The following is a 24,354-nucleotide window of genomic DNA, read 5'->3' as shown; positions in this document are numbered from 1 at the left end:
GGAGTCTCTCAGAAGTAAAGAGGGGGCGGGGTTCACCACTCTGTGAAAGACAGAGCAAACAGTACAACAATTTAAGAATAACGGTCCTCAATGTGAAATTGCAAAGAATTTGGGGATCACATCATCTATGGTACATAATATCATTAAAAGATTCAGAGAATCTGGAGAAATCTCTGTATGCAAGAGACAAGACTGAAAACTGACATTGGATGCCTGTGACCTTCAGGCCCTCAGGTGACACTACATTAAAAGCAGACATGTGTTTGTTGTGGAAATCACTGTATGGGCTCAGTAACACTTCAGAAAACCATCATCTGTGAAAACAGTTAATTACTGCATCCACAAATACAAGTTAAAACCAGATATAAACAATATCCAGAAACACCACCACCTTCTCTGGGCCTGAGCTCTTTTATGATGGACTGAGGTGAAGTGGAAAATTGTCCCAGGGTCTGATGAATCAAAAGTCGAAATTCTTAATCATGGACACCACGTCCTCCAGGCTAAAGAGGAGAAGGACCATCTGGCTTGTTATCAGTGCATAGTTCAAAAGCCAGCATCTGTGATGATATGAGAGGGCATTAGTGCACATGACATGGGTAGCTTGTACATCTGGGAAGGCAACATTAATGCTGAATGATATATACATGTTTCAGAGCAATATGCTGCCATCCAGACAAAATCTTTTTCAGGGAAGGCCTTCCTGTTTTCAGCAAGACAATGCCAAACCATTTTCAGGACATATTAAAGCTGCATAGTTCCGTAGTAAAAGAGTCCAGGTGCTAAACTGTCCTGCCTGCAGTCCAGACCTGTCTCCCATTTAAAACTTTTGGCGCATTATGAAGCGCAAAATACGACAAAGGAGACCCCAAACTGTTGAGCAGCTGAAATTGTATATCAGGCAAGAATGGGACAACATTTCTCTTTCAGAACTACAGCAACTGGTCTTCTCAGTTCCCAAACGTTTACAGAGTGTTGTTAAAAGTAGAGGCGATGCAACACAGTAGTAAACATGCCCCTGTCCTAACTTTTCTGAAACATGTTGCTGACATCAAATTCAAAATGAGCATATATTTTTCAAAAAAAAAAAATTCTCAGTTTTAACATGTTGTCTTTTCAATGAAATATAGGGTTTCCATGATTTGCAGATTATCGCATTCTGTTTTTATTTACAGTTTACACAGTGTCCCAACTTTTTTGGAATTGGGGTTGTAGCTAGGAGGAATGGAAAATCTTTGCTGACCTCTTTCAAAATTCTTTCTAAGAGCTGTAATGTTTTTCAGTAAACCGAATAGCTTTCAGCTGAACGTGTTCTTCCTGAACCATTTGTCCTTTATGAATTTGGCAGTCTGCAGGTAAAGCGAGTTTGTATACGTCTCATAATCCCCCCCCAAACAGGTGCCTATTGATCAAAACTTCACAATGGTTGGGGGCGTCGTGGCTCAGGTGGCTAAGGCGTCATACCATAAATCCGAGGGCCCGGGTTCGATTCCGACCCGAGGTCGTTTCCCGATCCCTCCCCGTCTCTCTCCTGCTTGTTTCCTGTCCTGTCTCTACACTGTCCTATCCAATAAAGGTGAAAAAAAGCCCCCAAAAAAATCTTTAAAAAAAAACTTCACAGTGGTGGCCTCAGGAAGTGGTCAAGGGATACTGGAGGTATGTTGTACATCACATATAAAACCCAATTATTAGCTTTGTTTGATATTTCTTTCTTTGTCTCCTTCTGCAGGTGGTAACAGTGTACAATGAGTTGCCTGATGTACACGAGAATAGCTCCTGTAACGGATTTGAGTGGAATGTTTCTATTAGCGAGAGCAATGGTGCAGCTCCACTTAATTAGACCTTCATTTGCTTTCTACATGCAGCAGCTGCAAAACTGACCTGAGTGCAGACGTATCTAACAAGGATAAAATGCTAGAATGTTGATATAATGATTAGGTTACATAGATCCAGATAATGGCAGCACAGTGGTGTAGTGGTTAGCACTGTCGCCTTACAGCAAGAAGGTCCGGGTTCGAGCCCCGTGGCCGGCGAGGGCCTTTCTGTGTGGAGTTTGCATGTTCTCCCCGTGTCCGCGTGGGTTTCCTCCGGGTGCTCCGGTTTCCCCCACAGTCCAAAGACATGCAGGTTAGGTTAACTGGTGACTCTAAATTGACCGTAGGTGTGAATGTGAGTGTGAATGGTTGTCTGTGTCTATGTGTCAGCCCTGTGATGACCTGGCGACTTGTCCAGGGTGTACCCCGCCTTTCGCCCATAGTCAGCTGGGATAGGCTCCAGCTTGCCTGCGACCCTGTAGAACAGGATAAAGCAGCTAGAGATAATGAGATGAGATCCAGATAATGGTATCAAGTAATGATCCAATGCTCTGATACCAACATCTAAGGTGTGAGACTGTGTGATCATAAGCACATCTTCAGCATAAAACTCAGTACAACATGTTCACTCCTAGCAACACACAGCAAACAAAAACTGCCACAGAAGAGCTATTGTAGCACAACCTGCTGAAAAAGTTAATGCTGGCAAAAACAGAAAGGTGTTAGCAGTAACTTTTTCAGCAGTTTGTGCTACAGTAGCTCTTATGTGGAACTGGACCATATGGGCTAGCTTTCATGCCCCATGCAGATCCCTGAGCCTTAACTGCCCATGACCCTGTCACCGGTTCAGGGTTTGTCCTTCCTTGGACCACTTTTGGTAGGTACTAACCACTGCATATTGGGAACACCCCGCAAGATGTGCCATTTTGAAGATGTTCAAACCCAGTCATCTAGCCATCACAATTAGGCCCTTGTCAAAGTTGCTCAGATCCTTACACTTGCCCATTTTTCCTGCTTCCAACACATCAACTTCAAGAACTGACTGTTCCAAATGGCACTTAACAGGTAACAGTTTAAAGTGAACGAAATACACACCACCTAGTGTAGCCCTGTGATGACCTGGCGACTTGTCCAGGGTGTACCCTGCCTTTCACCCGTAGTCAGCTGGTATAGGCTCCAGCTTGCCTGTGACCCTGTAGCAGCTAGAGATAATGAGATGAGAGATGAGACCACCTAGTGTGAGCAGAAGCCTTGATTGACTTGCTCTTGTCCAAAATGACTGGGGTTAAAATAAAAAAAAAAAAATCCGGAAATACAACTGCTCAGCCAATAACTGTCTTATCTTTTCACTAAAATACCTGGGTAATGATGATAAATTTCACAAGGATAAACTGGCTGATTGTCATCCACCATTCACTACCTCGCCACCAAATTAGAGAACAAATTAACACCTTACCTGCTTATCAAAAAATAAAAGCTAAACCTGTATCACTTCTGAAGTCTTTCTTCTTTCGTCATAGTATTACATTGGACTAAACAGTTGTTTAATTATTAACAAGAAACAGTTAAAATAAAGGGCATAAATCTCCCAGAGTTTGGTGGAAACATTCATCTTTGGGGATGCAGCCATAAACAAAACTGAAATGAGTGACCTACTTAATATTCATCACAGAACATTTTATTTAGTTCTATTTATATTACTCTGGTTAAATAGTGGCCATGGAAACCATACACATGCAATGTTCATGCTCTTAAGCTACTAGAATCTTTGTTTATAATGTTAGCTAGTTAATTTTAAATGAAGTGCATTACCTAGCTGCATTTGTTTACTTGGATTGATGACCATTGCTGTGGTGAAGAGTGGGTTTTGCTTCATTTTGGAAAAGTGCTTCAGTACAACTGTGATGAAAGTACGTTTTCATTTCAACTGTGTCAGAATCCCTTGTTGTTTATGTCTAATAATGTCTGATTTTCAACCGAACCAGCCTTTGCTGCTGAGTCGTGAAGTTTTCTAAGTTTTCTAGAAGAGATGGCAAAGACTACAAGAGTGTTGTGGGACAACTTGGGTAATGAAAACTCCTCTGTTTAAATGCCTGACCAATCACAAATCACTAATTCCCATGTTTAAGATCTGTTATCTGTGTTTACAGAGATCTTAAAGTATGCGTGTTTTCTGACCTTGGGACCATCAGAGAAGCGCAAACACCACCTTCTTTCCTCTCAGAAAAAAAAGAAAAAAGAAAACAACTCTCAGATTTTAAATTCGGATTAAATTGGAAAAAAAAAAATCACACTGAAAGATTTCATTACAGCTATACTGAGAAACACCAAGGCATATTCATTGATTTAATTTGTATTTAATTGAAGATATAATGAGATGGGATTTATTTATTCTGGATCAGGGGGAATTCAGCAGTGAGCGAGGCATTTATTTTTTGGTTTGGGGACATTTCACTGTGGGAAGGTATTTATTTCAGGCACGTACCATTTACAGGAAGTGCAAATCTTTCTCTTTATGCTGTCCATGTTGGACCGTCTGTATCAGGAGAAAGTAATTAAGGCTCAAATGTATTAAAAAGCCATAGAGCATACAGTATAAGCAGCCCCAGTATTAAAACTGCATGGACAGGCCAACACTGAGTCTATGAAAGAATTTTTCTTGTTGTTTTTATTTAGACTGCTTCGTGTCTTGGTGTCTGCATGTAAAGATGTTGTGTCATGAGTTAGTTTAACAAATGCAGCAGTAGCAGTAAACTAAGCACAATAATGTTTAAAATCCCTATTTTTAATCCAGCAAGACTTTCTCTGAATTAATCGGTAATTATTTCTCCTCCAACTATAGCGGGAATGGAGATCATTCGAGCTTGTGTTTATTTGCTTATAATACATGGGGCCAAATTACTCAATTCTGACTGACCAATCAAGGAGGGCTTTTTTCCTTAATACAGGGCCATGTTTCTGAAATGCTACTGGCTAGTTTGTTGCTTGGTTATCGTTACAAATATTAGCAAATTTTGTCAACAAAATGGCTAACTCTGCTGACTCAGCAATGCCGCGTTTTGCTATATTTGACGAAGAAATGATAAACCAATTGAAAACTGCAAGTGAAAATGAAAATATTAAAAAAGTATAAATTTTTGGCTTTCCGTGTTTAAGAAATGGGCCACAGAAAGACAAATAAATGACACTCTAGTGGCATACGGTATGAATGCTGTGAGTTAGACAAGGTGCTATCGCAGTTTGCAGAAGTAAGGAAAGAAAATGGGGAAAACAACGAACCAGACTCTCTTAAAGTAATGCAGGCAGCATTGGATCGGCATCCGAGACAAGAGAAATATCCGGGATCAATCCTGAAAGATGTTAAAATCCTGTCCAAAATCCTCGTGTTGTGTCACTGTGTGATGATGAAAGACGCTTTAGAAACTGATTCAAATGTGAACTCTGGAAAGGGATAATTGGCAAGGAAGGAGTGGGGAAATGCAACTCTAATGGAGTTCTCTTGCTCACCCTGTGTGCGGAACACCAGCTTGTAATCACCAATACCCTGTTCTGCCAAAAGAACAAATTTAAAACTACTTGGCAACACTCAAGATCCATGCACTGGCATCTGATTGACTGTCATTGTTTGAGCACTCGATCTGAAAGATGTCAAAGTCACCAAATCAATCATTAGTGCAGACAACTGCTGGACTAACCACCAACTTGTATGCTCAATCATCGTTCTAAAGCTTCACCGAAGGAGACGGCATACAGCAAAACAACTGAAAAGGCGACTGGATGTTGAAAGGTTAAAAGACCCTGTGCTGTGTGAAAAACTGCAGCTTGCTCTAAACCAGTCCCTCTCGTCCGTCCATGGCGATAGTGGTGAGGAATACTGGGAGACTTTGAAAGCAGTCATTCTGTCAAGCAGTGAAGCCTCTATCGGCTACAGAACTAGGAAACGTCTGGACTGGTTTGACGAAAACGATCACGCTATTGAAGAACTTATATCCGGGAAGAGGAAGGCCTTTTGCACCTGGCAAAATGATCCTACTAATGAAGCTAAACGCATTGCCTATCACAACATATGGGCTGAGGTCCAAAGGCGGATTCGCCATATGAAAGATCAGTGGTGGGCCGCCAAGGCAAAGCAGCTTCAAGATCTTGCCGACAGAGGGGATACTCGTGGCTTTTTCAGTGCTACCAGAACCATTTTTGGACCTAGCACATGTGACGAGATGCCCAGTAAAGACAAATATGGAAGCCTTTTGGAAGATACAGAGAGCATCTATCAGCGCTGGAAACATCACTTCCAGGATCTTCTGAACCGTGACTCCTCAGTGGACGAATCCGTCTTTGATAAGATCCCGCAGTCGCCAATGAATGCTGAGCTAGGGGCAGAACCCAGTCTGGGTGAGATAAAATCGTCGATCAGTCAAATGAAAAACGGCAAGGCCCCGGGTGTTGATGGCATACCTGCAGAGATTTTTAAGCACGGAGGCAATGAACTTGCTCAGCGTCTTCACCAACTCATTCTTCTTATCTGGCAGATGGAGGAAATAACATCAGACCTTCAGGACGCAGACATAGTTAAGATTTTCAAGAAAGGAGATAAATCCAACTGTGGGAACTACCGTGGCATTTCCCTCCTTGCCATTGCTGGAAAGATTATCACCAGAATCCTCGCCAATCGTCTAATCCCTCATGCTGAAGGCTTTCTACCAGAGTCTCAATGTGGATTCCATCCTTAGAGAGGAACAACAGACATGATCTTCACTACCCAGCAGTTGCAAGAGAAATGTCGGGAGCAGCGTCAATCACTTTATATGGCCTTTATAGATCTGACAAAGGCATTTGACTCCATCAACCAAGTAGCTCTGTGGCGAATTCTGGCTAAATATGGCTGCCCTGAAAAGTTCATCACTATCCTTAGACTCCTTCATGATGGCATGTCCGCCAGAGTTCTCAGCAGCCAAGGTGACAGTGAGGCCTTCGAAGTACGAACTGGCGTACAACAAGGCTGCGTAATCCCACCTACTCTTTTCTCCATCTTCATATCAGCCATTTTCCATCTAATACAAGACCGACTGCCCGATGGCGTAGAGCAGCATTTCTCAACCTTTTTTCAGTCATGGCACCCTTCAGAAGTATGCAAATTCTCAAGGCACCCCCATATAAAATATACACAGTCACGCTGACCCCAGCAGTGACGTTGTGACATGGGAAAGGGGGCCGTGAGACAAATTTTGATGATGCATGAGGCGGCAATGATCTGCATTAGTGTAACTATCATTTTTTGGAATTTTAATTCCTTTTATTTATTTCAATGTTAGAATATATAATTTTTTGACAGCACCCCTAACAAAGCCAGACGGCACCTCAGTTGAGAGAGGCTGATGTAGAGGTCGTCTATAGAATGGACGGGGGGCTGTTTAATCTTCGAAGGCTGAAGGCAAGAACTAAGACTGCTATAACCTCACTCATAGAGCTACAGTGCGCAGATGATAATTGCGTTTGCACCACATCAGAAGGTCAACTCCAAGCCATTCTGGGTGCTTTCACGCACGCGTATGAGAGCCTCGGCCTCTCTGTAAACGTGAAGATGGAGGTCCTTTACCAACCTGCTCCTGGTCAGCCGTCCAAACCCTCTTTCCTGAGTATCAGCGGGTCCATGCTCAAGAACGTTCAGAGCTTCTCCTACCTAGGTAGTGTTCTATCAACAAAAGCTGACATCGATGCTGAAATCACACACCATCTAAGAGCCGCAAGCTATGCCTTCGGTAGGCTGCGTGAGAGAGTGTTTGAAGAGAGGGAGCTAAAGAAAGACACTAAATGCCTTGTTTACAAGGCTGTTGTGCTACCCTCCCGTTTATACAGCTCGGAGTCTTGGACAACCTATAGGAGACACCTCAACTGCCTCGAAAAATATCATCAGCGCTGTCTGCGCCGAATCCTGGGTGTGACCTGGCAGGATCGACGGACCAATAACAGCATTCTTGATGAAGCGCACTGTACCAGCATTGAGGCCTTAATAATGAAAAATCAACTACATTGGACTGGGCATGTGGTCAGACTAGACGACTCACACCTCCCAAAACAGATTTTCTATGGGGAGCTGAGATCAGGCACTAGATCACAAGGGTGACAACAAAAGCGTTTCAAGGACAATCTCAAAGCAAATCAAGGTGTGTAACATCAGTCTGCCGGCCTGGGAAGACCTGGCACGCAACAGAGATGGTTGGCGAGCCTCAGTTACGGAGGGCGTGGCGCTCTTTGAGCAGGAGCGCCGTCGCAAGGTGGAAGCAAAGCACCAGCGCCGCAAAGAGCATGATGAACGTGCCCCTTGTCGGCCACAGTCTGCTCTTAACACCTGCTCCACATGCGGCAAAATGTGCGCCTCCAGAATAGGGCTTGTAAGCCACCAGCGGGTGCATAAGTGAACTTGATTAGACAAGCCTACTCGATTACGAGGGATCCTGAGAGAGATGAAAGACGCTTTAGAAACTGATTCAAATGTGCAAGATAGTCTTGCGCCCTGATTGGTTCAGTTATAATACATAGGGCCAAGTTACTCAATTCTGATTGGTCAATCAAGGAGGGCTTTTTTCCTTAACATGGGGCAGTATTTTTGAAATGCTATTGGCTAGTTCGTTGGAATGGGTAAAAAGCCAAACAAGTCCAAAAGCCTGATGAAACAAGAAGATATTCTGTGGAAATGCGGTCCTCGTGTCGTGTCAGAATTAAGTAATTTGGCCCTATGTATTATAAACAAGTAATCATATGGTTCCTCGTAAAATTAAGGATCAATTTCACTCGTGATTTCGAAGTTTTGAAATTGCCCGAGTCGCAAAACTTCGAAATCACTCGTGAAATTAATCCTTAATTTTACTCGACCCCATACGATTACCTATATGAATGTTGACTTTTACCTCAGGTGCTGAGACACAGCCGGGTGTGGATGATCCTGATAATCAGGTGGATGAGGCATCTTTCAGTGGAATTGAAAGTTGTTTTTTTTTTTTTCACTTTTGGGAGTAACCACAATTGAAAATGTTGGAATTGTATTTGTCATGAAGAGATGTGCAAATAGGACATCAATGTCAGTTTAGGAAAGTCAGAATACATCATTGGAAATGTCCAAATTTCACCATGGGAAGTATTTTTCCAGGCTGCACGGACTTGTCGTAACATTTCCTGGCATCTATAATCGATTGAAAATTGTGAAATAGTGGGCCGGCTAAAAGGGAAGAGAACATATTTGCCATTAGCTTTGTAGTTCTACTTTGTGGAGCAGATCATCTGTCAGGATGCGGTCTTTAACGCTGCTGTTATGCATTTTGTCTATGTGTAACAAATTAAATGCTCAAATTTTTGAAGATACCGGTAGAAGCTACAGACGGTAAGTTATTTTATTTTGTTTTTTCTCTGCCAAAACATTCCAGCTTTTATACATTAAACTGGACATTAAGCACAAGGTTGGATTAGACTGTACTGTTGGCCACAAATGTCTACACTACAAGTGTGTATTAGTGTAAGATAAGGCACTGTGTGTGTGTTTTCACCAATTTGTTTTACTCATTCATTCATGCTTGATCTTTGCCTGTATAATTCTCTTCCAGGCCCTGGCTTAATCGTTGGAGGTATGTGTCAGAGTTTATTAAATGTGTGTGCTGCTATTCAGAATGAATAGAAAACGTGGAAATTAACACTGATTGTTTTCCTTGATCGATACGATCATCCTTTTTTGTATGATTTATACGTACCGTGAGCTACCAGTTTCTCAAAAAGTGTTTGCTCTACTAATTAGCAAACTGCATCAGAAGGACATTGTCATAATTTGTAATTACATCAAGGATATAATTGCTTTGGTTTTATATTCAGTACAATTGTTTGACAGTGAGAGTGTATTCTCTGTGTTTGCAGAAAGGAGCCGAACTTCGACCTGGCACCAAAGTGAGGAAATGATCTCTCTCTCTCTCTCTCTCTCTCTCACTCATACTCAAAAATCTGGGTTGGATTTCAAAATGTAAAAAAAGTAATCATACATTTTTATTCATTTATAGATCCATTTAATGCTGAGGGACAGCTGGGAAATGAGTTAGTTCCTGACAGTCGCTGTCTCATCAGCTTCTCGTTCTTGAATTATATTTTTATTGCAGAACTCTAGATATTCACTTTTAGCTGAAATTACTATTGTGTTGTGGAAGATTTAAGCTAGCACAAGGCCAAACAGAACTGGTCATGAACAAGATGTTGAGGGAAACTGAGAGAGAGTACTGTGTCTGCTTTTGTTCTGTAGGTTTGTGCTGGTGACTCCAGCAGTCCTGAGAGTGGAAAGTAAAGAAAACATTCTGCTGGAGGCATTTGGACTTTCTGAGCCTGTCACTGTTTCTCTCTCAGTATACGATTTCCCAAGCAAGGCAAGGCAGCTGTGGCACGGAACCATCACTCTCAACTCAGATAATAACTACAGCTTCCTCCAAGATATTGAGGTAAATTAAATTTGTTCCATGTTTGTTCCATGTGATCGACTGTTGATTAAGTACAACTTGCTTGGCCACAGGCCAGAATCCAGGTCAGAACAGTCAGTTTGAGTTTAAATGATGTGTATGTAGTACTCATTGAATTTTTTAATCTGACAAGCATCCATACATCATGAAGACATGGCCACCTATCTTTACACAGAGATCACTTATCTCATGCAAATTGATCTTACTTACTATTGCGGCTGGAGTCAAGACCCCCATTGTCAATTCCAAGACCAGGAATCAAGATCAAGACTGAGAACCAATCAAATCCTTTTTGAGGCCAAGCCTTTAGTTTAACTTCAAGAATAAGACCATATTTAGCAACAGCAATGCCCAAGACTGAGATATATTCAAGTACAAAAGCCAATAAGTCTGCACAAAACGTATTACGCCACACATCCTCCAGCTTAACAAACCCATTTTCATAAATCTTATCCCACCTGGATTGTTCCCCCCCAGTGTCTGTCTGGGATTTGAACTTTACACAGCTGTTATTACTGGCAAGTTTCAGTAATAGAGATTTCTGAGATTTTAGATCAGACCTGTTAAATATATTTTAACAGTTTTAACTGATGAAGCCAAACCTTCTACACAGATTAATCCACACCTCCTGCAACCAGAAGAGAAAGGGACCAAGTATATCCAGCTAGCCGCCCAATTCGGACACTTCCAGGAGATTAACCATGTCAGTAAAGTGTCCTTTCTGTCTGGTTATATCTTCATCCAGACTGACAAGCCCGTCTATAACCCAGGAGACACAGGTAACAACTGTCACACGGTTAAACCTTGTCTCAGACTTTCACTCATGTTTTCATGTTCACTCATTTCCAAAATGTCATGTCAAGCGGAAATGCTTCTGAGCCAGAAAGAGGAAGGACATTCCACCTGGTTGAGCTTCATTACTTTTATTTTATGATATTAACACACAACACTGTTGTTGAATTGTGGATACTGTCTTTTTCTCCCCCTCTTGTACAGTGCGGTGCCGAGCTTTTATTTCCAACACAGACTTTCAGGCTTTCAATGGCACCATTTCCGTTGAAATCCAGGTAAAGCCTGTTCAGCTCTTCTTCTAAAACTGAATATTTATCTATAGCTTGACAATGAAACGATGAGTCTGGGTTCCTGTTGTGTTTCCTTCAAATTCCAAACATGTTAAACAGAAAAATTTTCATTGAAACCTGTAACATTGGTGCTTAGTCTATCTACTTTTAGTTTCTTGTCCAAAGGCATTTTGGGAAGGGGAAGCATGATTGAAAAATATAATCCACCTTTCTCATATTCTGAACACATTTCACAAGCGTCTTTTCATTCACTGCTGATGTTGTGCTGAGGATGTGTCTGAAAAATGCAGATTAAATCTAGTAAGCTTTTCACTCTGTATAATCACATGACATGATTGTCAGTCATGGGCTGCATGAGTCTACAGTCTGGGCTAGAAAGAAATCAGCCCCTGCGATGCTTCTTCATACCATTCTGGGGCTCATTTTTCTTGTGAGTGTTGGTTGTGCTGTTGTACTCGTTTCCACAAAAATCCAAAAAATTTTTTCTTATATTCAATCAACAGAAAGGGCTTAATGTTACAAGTATGTTTATTTGTGAAAATCTACACCGTTTGAAGTGTGTGATTAGATACTTAGTAAGTGTCATGGTGCAGGCACTTAGATGCAAGCGTAGGGAAAAGCATGTGTGGCAAACTGTCAACAAATCCAACTCGGTAAGCTGAAGTCATAATCAGGGACGTGCAAAGGTCGTTTGATCAACTAGCGGGATATCAGAGAGCAGGCGAGGAAACGGAGTCAGGAAATAAAACAAACAGAGTCTAAGCACAAGCAGTCAGTCAGGAAATCAGAAGGCTTTGTATGATCAGGTACGGAGAGACAGAACGATACTTCGCAATGTGTGTTTGTGACTGCAGCACTTATAAGGGAGTGACTACTGATTAATAATTAGAGACAGGTGCACTCGTTAGTATTCTGGAGATGAGGGGCACTGTGGCGCTTGGGAGTTGTAGTCTGGAGCGGCCATGTTTGGAGGTTGCTCTGAGCTCAGGTTTTCAGCACTGTTACTGACAGTAAGGTTGTTTTGCAGAGTTTGTGTGTAACAGGACCAAGGGGGGGGGCAACCTTTTTTAATGTTAGTTTAATTATAGACAATATTTGATCGGGACGTACCACACATTTTCTGAAAAATTTTGCTTATTGCATAGTCGTGGAGAAATCCATGCCCTGGTCTATCGATTTTGTCACAGCAGACCCAGAGTGAGCTTTGAACTTGAACATTTTATTTACTTGGCTCACAATCAGAGCATACTTGGCCAACAGCAAAATGAAACATCATAGTTTTCCAGCTCATGTACACACAAAATGCTCACACACACCAGAGGGTGTATATAATTTGGACATTGGAATTAAAATGCATGTATCAATCATCAGCTTTTCTGCCAGAAGGTTAACATATGCAACAAAAGGTTTTTGCAAGAAATAATACCATTACACTAAGTGTCTAACAGAAACAAGTTGCCAGACAGAAAAGTTCCCAAGTGGTAAAGATCGTGAGTTCAAATATTGAAGATGCCACAGCCATCCACAGCTGGGAGTCAAGAGAGCAAATGTGGCTGTTCCCTGGGTGGGAGGGGCGTCATACTCGCTGCACTGTCAATCACAGTGACATTAACCAATCATGGGCATCTGAAAGCTCATGTATGTGGAAGAGGGCAGATAGTGCTTTCCAAGAATGAATTAATTTGGGGGTAGAGTTCCTTATGTTTTTAAAATATAGTATTTAAATCTTGTATGTTAGTGTTTTGAAGCCATAATTTGGTGTCACTAATCGTCATTGTTTCAGAATCCTGATGGAATTACAGTCTATACCACCCCGAGGAGCAAAGCACAAAACGGCGTTCACTCCAACTTTTACGGACTTTCAGAGATCGTCAAGTATGTATGCAGTTGTTAGATATCCATGTTTTTTTTTTTTTTTTCTTTTTAGGATTTCCAATTACTCACCCTTATACTTTTACTATTTTTACAGAGAGGGCAAGTGGAAGGTTGTTGCCAAATTTGACCACTGGAAAGAGAATACATTTAGTGCTGATTTTGAGGTGAAAAAGTATGGTATGTATTTATATTTGTTTAACATTGTCTGGGCTTGTGAGGTGTTTTTTTTTTCATAAACTGAAATATTCAAGACTTTTTAATGCCAGACAAAAATGGTGCATACATTTGATAGTTTTGTTTAAAAATATGCTTTTAAAATCCAATCTGTATTATCCCATCAATTTATTATTTTTATTAGGAGTAATAGTACTAAAGCAAAGAACTAGAGACCAGAGATTTAAGCTGTGACACGTGGAACATGGGGTGGATGCGTCACATGGTGAGTGGTAGTGCCAGTCTGACAGAACATGGCTTGATTACCTTTTTGATGAGGAAGGGTCCTAGGTACCTGGGAGACAGCTTGCGGGAGATGGTTCTGAGTGGCAGATGGCATGTGGAGATCATGACTCGTTGCCCCACCCGGTAAGTGGGTGCCTTAGAGCGGTGTTTGTCGGCCTGCCTCTTGGATGCAAGGGCGGAGCGAATAAGTTTTCTCTGGGCCAATGCCTACATCCTCCTGCAGCGGCGTATGAAGGTCTGGGCTGAGGGTACGGCGACCTCCTCCTCTTGGTTGGGGAAGAATGGTGGTTGGTAACCTAGGGAGCACTGGAAGGGTGAGAGACCTGTGGCAGATGAAGGAAGAGTGTTATGAGCGTACTCGATCCAGGGTAGGTACTTACTCCAAGAACTGGCATCCCTGGACGCCATGCAACCGAGTGCAACCTCTAAAGCCTAGTTCACCCGTTCTGCCTGGCCGTTGGTTTGTGGGTAGAAGCCTGAGGTGAGACTACAGGTGGCCCCGATGAGTTTGCAGAAGGCCCTCCAGAACTGTGCAGTGAACTGAGGGCCCCAGTCAGAAACGAGGTCGGTGGGTAGTCCATGTAGGCAGAAGACATGGTGGATGAGTAATTCTGCGGTTTCTTTGGCTGAGGGGAGCTTGGGCAGAGGAATGAAATGGACGGTCTTGGAGAAACGGTCAGTGACGGTGAGGATGCATGTGTTGCCACCCGAGTTGGGGAGTCCTGTGACGAAGTCCAGGGCAATGTGAGACCAAGGTTGATGTGGAATTGGGAGGGGTCTTAGCAAGCCGGCAGGGGGTCGATTGGTTGTCTTGTTCCGGGGGCATGTGTCGCAGGCTGCCACGAACTCCTGGACATCCTCCTTGATGGATAGCCACCAAAAGCACTGCTGGATGAGTGTCAGGGTTCAGGTGACTCCCAGATGATAGGCCAGCTTGGAGCCATGACCTCACTGCAGCACCTGGGTTCACACAGGACAGGAAACAAACAGATGGTTAGGAGGAATGTTGTTGGGGTTACCTTCACTGGGGTCCTGCTCCAGGGCCTTCTGCACAAGCGTCTCAACCTCTAGAATGGCAGCTCCCACCAGGCAGTGTGGAGGAAGGATATGCCGCTTTTCCACTACCAATGCGGCTGAGTTGGGCTGAGCCGTGCCGTGCTGAGTTGGGCTGAGTCAAGCTGAGTGGGGCTGTTGGAGTTGCATTTCGACTACAACCGCGCTGAACCGTGCTGGCTGGAAGTGGGTGGACACATTGGGTGGAGTTAGCGAAAGTGGGTGGACGTCACGTAATGTCGTTAGGCGGCGCAAACAGTGACATCAGTGATCTTTTAAGCGGTAGTCTCACGACCCGGATAGTAAACAATAAACATGGAGTCATTAGTGTTGCTGGTCTTGGTGCTGTGGCTTGTTGTCGCCGACAACGCCAACAGATACTGGCAAGAGCGTATAGATGAAGTGAGGTGCATAAGGCTTCAGAAATTCTCGTAATTCGTAATTCTTCTTCTTCCGGGTTTACGGTGTTTACAGATCCCAGCGTGCTCGCGGGGCGTGTGTGGGCATGTGAGGACACTCCTCCTCACCAATCAGTACACAGGGGAGTGTCTCCTCACGCCCCTAGCCCCACTCGGCTTGGTTTGGCTCGCTTCAGCCCTACTCCAAAACCGTGCGAGTTTTGGGTGCTAAGCAGGGCTGAAGCGAGCTGAGTCGTGCTGCTCTAAGGTAGTCGAAACACGAGCCGTGTCGGGCTGAAGTGAGCTGAAGCGAGCTGAAGTGAGCTGAAAAAGGGTAGTGGAAAAGGGCCAATAGTCTTGGGTGGCTTAGACTCCTCTTGGTGGGAAGAAAACATCCTGGACAGGGTGTTGGGTTTGCCGTTCTTGGAGCCTGGGTGGTAGGGGAGCGTGAAGTTGAACTGGGAGAAGAAGAGAGACCTTCTTGATGGGAATTAAGGTGTTTGGCAGACTTGAGATACTCCAGATTCTTATGGTCGGTCCAGACTAGGAAGGAGAGCTCCGACCCCTCAAGCCAGTGCCTCCACTCCTCCAAGGCTAGTTTAACAGCCAGTAGCTCTCGGTCGCCGACGTTGTAATTCCGTTCGGCTGGGGATAGCCAGCAGGAGAAGAAGGAGCATGGGTGGACCTTGTCGTCACTGGCCCTCTGGGATAGTATAGCTCCGACCCCTGACTTGGAAGCATCGACCTCAACAATAAACTGCTTGGTAGGATCAGGTATGGTGAGAATGGGTGCTGTGGTAAACCTGTGCTTGAGCGTGGAAAAGGCTTTCTCTGCTTCCTCCCCTCACTTGAATTGGGTCTTGGTCGAGGTCAGGGCTGAGAGAGGTCCAGCCACCATGCTGAAATTGCGAATGAAGCGCCTGTAGAAGTTAGCGAATCCTAGGAAGCGCTGGAGATCTTGTCTCAAAGATGGGGCAACTGCCTCGAGCTTGAGGGGGTCCATCTGGATCCTTGCCAGGGAGATGATGAACCCCAGAAATGAGACAGAGCTCTGGTGAAATTAGCTCTTTTCCGCCTTGACGAACAACTTGTTCTCTAGCAGGCACTGGAGAAGCTGTTGGACATGACCCCGATGTTCCTTCAGAGATCAGGAGAAGATCAGGATGTCATCCAGGTACACGAAAATGAAGATGTTTAGGAAGTCCCTTAAGATGTCGTTAACGAGTGCCTGGAAGACTGCGGGCGCATTGGTCAGGCCAAAAGGGACCACGAGGTACTCATAGTGACCAATGATGGTGTTAAAAGCCGTCTTCCACTCGTCCCCTTCCCTGATCCTGATGAGATGGTATGCATTGCGTAGATCTAGCTTGGTGAATACCTTGGCTTCCTGGAGTAGTTCAAAGGCCGTGGTCATGAGTGGTAATGGGTAGTGGTTCTTGACTGTGATGGCGTTGAGACCCTGATAGTCAATGCAGGGGCGGAGCGACTTGTCCTTTTCCACGAAGAGGAATCCTGCCCCTGCTGGGGAAGAGGAAGGATGGATGATCCCAGCTGCCAAAGATTCGGAGATGTACTTCTCCATGGCTTGCCTTTCGACAGAAGAGAGAGAAAGTAGAGTCGTCCTTTGGGTGGCACTGTCCTGGGTAGGAGGTCGATTCCACAGTCATATGGTCTGTGAGGAAGGAGGGACACTGCTCAGGTCTTGCTGAAAATAACTTTGAGATCCAGATATTCCAAAGGCACATGAGAGAGGTTGGGGAACTCACTGGCTGAAGGCTGTGGTGGTTTGGCAGGAGGCACAGCGGAGTTCAGACAGGAAGCTAGGCAGGACTGGCTCCAGCCTAGAATGGTGTTGTCAGCCCAGTTATGGTGGGGGTTGCATTAACCATGGTAATCCTAGGATGATGGGTACGTGGGGGTTGTTCATGACGTGAAGCTGGATGGTTTCTGAGTGGTTACCGGAAGTCCTTAGGGTGAGCGGGGCAGTAAGGTGGGTGATGCTGGTCAAGTCAGTGCCATTAAGTGTCAGGACTGTGAGAGGGATGTCAAGAGCAAGTAGCGGGATTCCCAGACGCTTGGCACTGGCGGAGCAGATCAGTTTCCTGTCCTTTACTTTACTTTAACAGCTTTATTGGGCAACTTAAATACACAAATTACATTAAATACAAAACAAAACAAAAAACAAACAAAAAAACAAAGTTTAACCAAACAGACTGGTGTGAACGGGAAACAAGTCCCATGTTAGGCGCCATCCTTGGTATTAAAAATAAATATAAAAATACATAATCTAAAAAAAAAAAAAAAACCACTCGACCCCTGAGTCGACGAGGGCCTGGAGGTGGTGATGCTGGTTGTCATGGATAATGATGACAGGAAGTAACGGATGATTAGCGGGGGACTGGTTCTGAGCGTTGCCCACCAGGGCCCCTTGATTCACTGGTGGGCTCGTCCTTTTAGCAGGTAGGCTCGGCAGATGTGTCCCAGCTGACCGCAGTAGAAGCAGGCCCCCATGCTCTGCCGGCGATGTCGTTCCTCCGCTGACACCCAAACCTGGTCTACCTGCATGGGTTCGACGGATGCGGTGAGAGGTGGAGAGGAGGTGAATCTGGGGTGGTTCTTCTCTCTCCTCCATTGCTGGATCTGAGCATCGACGCAGTTGGCGAGGTCCATGAGGCTGGAGAGGTCTGATGGCAGTTCCCGCGATACCAACTTGTCCTTGATGGCGTCAGACAAGCCGTGCGGGAATGCGTCAATCTGGGCGTTCTCGTTCCAACCGCATGAAGCCGCCAACATCCGGAAATCGATGGCGTAATCCGAGGTAGACCGGGACCCCGCCGCAGCTCCATGAGCTCTCTGGCTGCCTCCTGGCCAGACAGAGAACGGTCAAAAGTTTGCCTCATCTCCTCAGAGAAATCCTTGAAACTGGAACAAAAGGGTGCATTGGCATCCCAGAGGTTCCCCACTCTCTGGCCTTGCCGGTGAGGAGCGTTATTGTATATGCTACCCAGGAGCGTTTTGTGGGGAAGGCCAGAGGTTGCGATTCTAGGATCAATGAACATTGAGACAAAACCGATCTGGAAGTACCTGGTTCTCCATTGTAGGGCTGAGGTGCTGGAAGTCTCGGTTCATGGAGAAAGGCAGTGGCAGGAGCTGAAGTAGGAGACAGGGGTAGGCATAGCTTGACAGCACTACATCTGCATGATGAGAAGGTTGAGTGCATTGGACAGGGTGGTGAGGTTCTGGGTAATTTGTTGTAGGTCTTGTTGGTGTGTTCCAAGGAGAGTCCCTTGCTGCTGGATGGCCGTTCTCAGATGGGTGAGTTCCGCTGAATCCATGTTGGCCAGAATGTACTGTTAGGGCTGGTGGAGGTATGGTGAAGTTAGGATCCAAAAACAGAACACAGACAGTAATCCAGTAAATAAGATGATTTAATACAGGAAAGAAAGGGTGTGGCAAAAGATAAAAAAAAAAACAGGATGAAAAACAAATAGCAAAAATAGTCCGGGCAAAATGAGAACAAACAACTTGACAAAAACACGAGATAGGCAAAGACAAAAACTCTAGCGCAAAAAACCATAAACAAGAAAAGACCCTTAGTGCAAGAAACCATTAACCAGAAATAACCTTTAGTGCAAAAAAACAAGAACCAGAAAAACGCTAGTGCAAAAACCATGGACAAGAGAAAATCGCTAGAGAGAAAAACCATGAGGAGCAAGAGAGGCACAGAAATGGCTAGAGAAGCAAATGAGATGTTCTGGCAAAAACAGAGTCTGAGAATGGCCTTTAAATAAGTAGCAGTGAAAACCAGGAAGTGAGTTCAGGGGAGAAGGAATTCCTGTCCCGGGTCCGGATCGGTGCTGGCATGAGAGATCCGTAATCTCCGGAGTGGATGTCTGGGGCGGAGCATGACAATGACAGGAGAATGGAGTGATCACCAGTGTCAAATGCAGCAGAAAGATCAAGGAGAATTAGGACTGATGAGAGGGAGCCAGCACATGCTGCATGAAGTGCCTCACTGACAGAGAGAATCACAGTCTCGGTTGAGTGTCCGGCTTGAAAGCCAGACTGGTGAGGATCCAGGAGGTTGTCCCATGAGAGAAAGGAGGAGAGTTAGTTCACAACAGGATGTTCAAGCATCTTTCACAGGAAGGGATGAAGAGAAATGGAGCGGTAATTCTGGATGACAGAGGGGTCTAAGGTGGGGTTTTTCAGCAGAGTGGTGATTTGGGCCCATTTGAAGCTGGAGGGAAAGTATCTGGAGGACAAGGAGGAGTTGATGAGGGAGATGATAAATGGGAGGATGTCAGGGGTGATGGTCTGGAGGAGAGATGAGGGGATATGGTCAAGGGTTGAGGTGGTCTGATGGTGAGAGAGCAGGAGCTGGGAGACATCTGAAGTGGAAAGAGGGGAAAAAGCAGAGAGCAAGGGGGAAGAGACAGGGAGAGTGGGGCAGGCATGGTGAATGAGTTGTTGGTTGCTATGATCTTCTCAAAAAAGACCGCAAAGTCCTCTGCAGTAATGGAGGACTGAGGTGCAGCTGGTGGAGAGTTGAGGAGAGAAAACAGAAAACAGTTGATGAGGGTTGGAGATGGAGGTATGAATTTTGGAGTAATAAAACTTGATCTTGGCTGATTTGAGTGAGGCTGTGAATTCAGCAAGAAGGGACTGGTAGTGGGACAGGTTGGCAGGGACCCTGGATTTTCTCCACTTCCTCTCTGCTGCATGTAGATTGATTCTGTAGAAGTAAAGTGTTCTGAACATACAGGGACTAGGAGGGGAAGATCTTTCTGGTTTGGAGACAAGAGGAGATAATGTGTCCAGTGATGAGGAGAGCAAGGAGGATGCAACAGATTCAGCAGGGAGACTGGCAAAGGACTCAAGTGGGGGAAGGGAGGCAGTGACAGAGGAGGCAAGAAAGGAGGGAGAGAGGGAGCGGAGGTGTTGATGGACTGTAACAGTTGGGGGTAGGAGGGGGATGATGGGTGGAGAGGAAGAGGGAGGAAGAATGAAATGAAGTGATGGTCAGATATATGAAGAGGGGTAACTGTGGGATCTGAGGCAGAACAGTTTCTGAGGAAGACCAGGTCTAGAAAGTTGCCAGCTTTATGGGTTGGAGGAGAGTTCAGCAGGGAAAGATCAAAGGAGTGGAGTAGAGGAAGGAAGGCAGCAGAGTGGGAGGCTTGTAAGTGGAGGCTGAAGTCTCCCAGGATCATCAGTGGGATGCCATCTTCTGGGAAGGAGCTGAGTAGGATGTCCAGTTCATCAAAGAAACATCCCACGGGGCCAGGAGGGTGATAAACAACAATGACAAAAAGGTTAACAGGAGAAGAGACTGAAATGGACTGAAATTCAAAGGAAGAGATGGGAGAGTGGAAGAGGTGAGAACTTCCACGACTGAGAAATCAACAAATCAGTGCTGCCACCACCATGACCAGATGGGTGAGGAGTATGAGAAAAGGAGAAGGAGGTGGAGAGGGCTGCAGGTGTTGTGTTGTCAGGTGAAATCCAGGTCTCTGTCCATGCAAGGATGTAGAGGGACAGAAGGGAGGCATGGGCAGAAATAAAGTCAGTCTTCTGTGTGACAGACTGGCAGTTCCATAGTCCAGCAGTGATCCAGAAGGTGTCAGTGGAAGTACTGTAGCTGAAGGTTAGATGAGGTTGGAGAAGCATCATCCTTGCAAGGGGCCATAATGATGGAAGTGCCTCTTGTGGATGAGAGAAAAAAAATCGGTATGGTGTCGAGACATGTTGAACAGGTTAGGAGAGATGTAGGAGAGGGGGAGAGATTTTGGGAAGGAGCGCTTGAAACCACACTAAAAGCCCAGCTAATTAGCAAATAAAAAACAGCTCATTGCTCACACAGTCAAGACTGATGGGCAAATCCCGTCTATTAGCAAAACAGATGTAAACACAAGGAGTAGCATGCACCTAACAAGCAGCAGATAAGCAGACTATTCAACAGGTACAAGCAGCAGAAAAACCCACAGTATTCCAATCTCAAAAAGCAATTGGCAAAACGCAGAAAACTTGGCCTGCTCTAGAAGTTATCCGAAGCTCCAGTAGCCAAAAACAAATGCACTCAACTGAGACCAAGGAGCTATCAAGACAAAGCCATGACAGACCATGTTCTCTATCCTCTTGGTCGCTTCTCTGACTAATCTCCACTTTGCCATTTTTAATAATGGATTTACCAGTGCTCCACTGGATGTTTGGTAATTTTGCGATTATATTTTTAACCACCAAACCTTGATTGATGCCAGAACATTGTCTCAGGTTCCCATGATGCTGTTTGTTGGGGTATACAAACAAACTCTGATGGATTCCAGCAATAAGCGTGTTTCTCTTGAGATCATGTGACACTTTAATTGTACACAGGTGGACTCCATTCAACTAATGATTTGTCTTGTCTTGTGATGCTATCTGGTTGTATCAGAAATAATTTAGGGGTTTCACAGCAATGGAGGTGAACACTTATTCACTTGTCGTCCAGGAGGCTGGTGACTTGATTTGATACCTTCTGCCAGACCTACCAGTCAAGCATGGCTGTCTTAAGGTGATCTCCTGGTAGGCCGGTGTCCCTTTCAAGGACAGGTCTGAGGGTCGTGTGAGGCTGGCCAGCCAGCCAACCAACCTTCCGTTTCACCTTGGCCTCTCAGAGTAGAACTCTGGCAGTGGGTTGATCATGCCGCATCACGTGGCTACACAGTGCTAGACTCCTCTTCCTTATCACACATGAAAGTTGGGGTAGATTTCCATACAGTCAGTCATTTGACCAATGATTGTGCCATGACACATTTAGGATTCTATGCAGCATATGGGTAGAAGTAAAATCTTCCTTGGTACTTCTACCCTACTTTTCCTTGGTTTTGGTCAACAACCAAGATTCCAAGCTGTATAGGAGTATAGGCTCTGCTGACGCTTTGAAGACTTAAATTTTAGTTACTCTGGAAAATGGGGCTGCTCAGATTTTGGATAAAGACTTGGTGAAGACCGTCTGCAGTACCACTTAGTGGCGCCCCTGGTTTCACAGAATGCAATGGATCTATGAGAGTAAACCCAAAGAGAAAATCCCAGAAGTATTTGTGACACACTGGTATTATCTAGCAACTTGAAAACATGATGATGATGTTCAAGCCCATGCTACAACTTCAGCTTCTACCATGACTGTCAATGCTCACAGGCATCTAATGATGAGAGCACCCCAAACTATCATAGGAGGACATTGTCTGATTGCTAGCCCAGGAAAGGTCTTATACATCCTGGAAAACTCAGGAGAGCTAAATTGTTGAACACTTTAATATTACAAGCTAATTTTGGGTAGATTTGTGACTGATAATCTCAGTTGAGTCCATTTCAAGCCTTCATACTTGTTCAAAGTAATGTATTTCAGGAGTTTGTGTATTGAACCAGCATTCTTAGTGTATTTTATTATCAATTCTAGTGCTACCAGCATTCAATGTCACGCTAATCCCAAAAAAGACCTACTTCAGTTTGGAAGATCAGGAGTTGAAAGTGGAAGTGTATGCCAGGTCAGTGACATCTTACTCTTTATTACTGACAGTGATTGTGTCTATCAGTTGGATCTAATGTTGCTTAGTTACCATATACACACAGATTACAGCAGGTTCATTCAGTGTTACTCTGTCAATAATATCACTGCACTGTATAATCTTTTCTCAGATATTTGTACGGTGAGAAAGTGGAAGGTGTCGCATATGTGGTATTCGGAGTAGAGAGAAATGGAGACAAAGTGCGACTCCCGTCCATGAAACAAGTAACAAATGTGAGTGAAATATAAAGATCCTGTGTATGGCACAATGAAGGGGACATAAAATACCATGGACATAGGAGTTAAAAGCAAGTGTTCCTGCCACGTGTTCAGCACTCCCATGCTGAAACTACTCAGTGATGGTCAATATGGATTTAGAGCAAATAGATCAACAGAGATGGCACTAATGGAATCAATTGAATAAATCAGTAACTATAGATGATAAGAAATATGTCGCTGAGATATTTATTGATCTTCAAAAAGCTTTTGATACTATTAATCATGATATATTAATTAATAAGATGGAATGGAACAATATGGGATAAGGGGAGTTGTATTAAATTGGATAAAAAGTTATTTGAGCAACAGGACACAATTTGTGAAGTTGGGTGACTCTGTCTCAACTCGTTTGAATATTGATTTTGGGGTCACTCAGGGGTCAGTATTGGGTCCTAAACTGTTTATTCTTTATATAAATGATATGTGCAATGTATCAAAGATATTTAAGATGGTATTATTTGCAGATGACACAAATATGTTTTGTTCTGGAACAAATTTACATGAGTTAGAAAACATAATCTCTTCAGAATTGTACCAGTTAAAAAGTTGGTTTGATCGAAATAAATTATCATAAAATCTGTCTAAAACAAAAATCATGTTATTTAATAATTATAAAATAAATAGGGCAATAAATGTACAGGGGCGGCATGGTGGTGTAGTGGTTAGCGCTGTCGCCTCACAGCAAGAAGGTCCGGGTTCGAGCCCCGGGGCCGGCGAGGGCCTTTCTGTGTGGAGTTTGCATGTTCTCCCCATGTCTGCGTGGGTTTCCTCCGGGTGCTCCGGTTTCCCCCACAGTCCAAAGACATGCAGGTTAGGTTAACTGGTGACTCTAAATTGACCGTAGGTGTGAATGTGAGTATGAATGGTTGTCTGTGTCTATGTGTCAGCCCTGTGATGACCTGGCGACTTGTCCAGGGTGTACCCCGCCTTTCGCCCATAGTCAGCTGGGATAGGCTCCAGCTTGCCTGCGACCCTGTAGAAGGATAAAGCGGCTAGAGATAATGAGATGAGATGAGAATAAATGTACAGGTAGATGGTGGTGATATTGAAAGAGTTTCTAATAATAAATTTCTTGAGGTAATAATAGATGATAGAATTAATTGGAAATCACATATAAAATACATACTAATGAAACTATCAAGAAGCATATCTGTGTTGAGTAAAGCTAAGCACGTCCTGGACTATAATTCACTCCGCATTCTTTACTGTTCCCTGGTTTTACCGTACTTAAATTACTGTTCAGTGGTGTGGGGAAATACGTATAAATGTTTACTTCATGCAATAACTATACTTCAAAAAAGAGCTATAAGAATAATTCATAGTGCTGGTTACCGAGATCATACTAATTCAGTATTC

At 44.2% G+C, this 24,354-nt stretch overlaps 1 protein-coding gene across 1 annotated transcript in view; it reads left to right on the top strand.

The window, feature by feature from the left end:
• The first annotated feature begins 6,559 nt into the window (after nt 1-6,559).
• The window catches only part of LOC132874802 (complement C3-like), a 73,383-nt gene continuing 55,588 nt past the window's right edge, over nt 6,560-24,354 (top strand). Inside the window, exons 1-11 of the mRNA XM_060911208.1 lie at nt 6,560-6,770; nt 7,322-7,934; nt 7,993-8,229; nt 9,717-9,746; nt 10,093-10,285; nt 10,917-11,082; nt 11,300-11,370; nt 13,169-13,260; nt 13,355-13,437; nt 22,612-22,699; nt 22,851-22,953. Coding sequence (XP_060767191.1) covers nt 6,560-6,770; nt 7,322-7,934; nt 7,993-8,229; nt 9,717-9,746; nt 10,093-10,285; nt 10,917-11,082; nt 11,300-11,370; nt 13,169-13,260; nt 13,355-13,437; nt 22,612-22,699; nt 22,851-22,953 — 1,887 coding nt within the window. The remainder of the gene's footprint in view (nt 6,771-7,321; nt 7,935-7,992; nt 8,230-9,716; nt 9,747-10,092; nt 10,286-10,916; nt 11,083-11,299; nt 11,371-13,168; nt 13,261-13,354; nt 13,438-22,611; nt 22,700-22,850; nt 22,954-24,354) is intronic.

Source organism: Neoarius graeffei, chromosome 27 (genome assembly GCF_027579695.1).
Source record: "Neoarius graeffei isolate fNeoGra1 chromosome 27, fNeoGra1.pri, whole genome shotgun sequence".
Lineage (NCBI taxonomy): Eukaryota > Metazoa > Chordata > Actinopteri > Siluriformes > Ariidae > Neoarius > Neoarius graeffei.
Note: the sequence above shows the minus strand (reverse complement) of the source record. Positions and strands in the feature narration are given on the sequence as shown.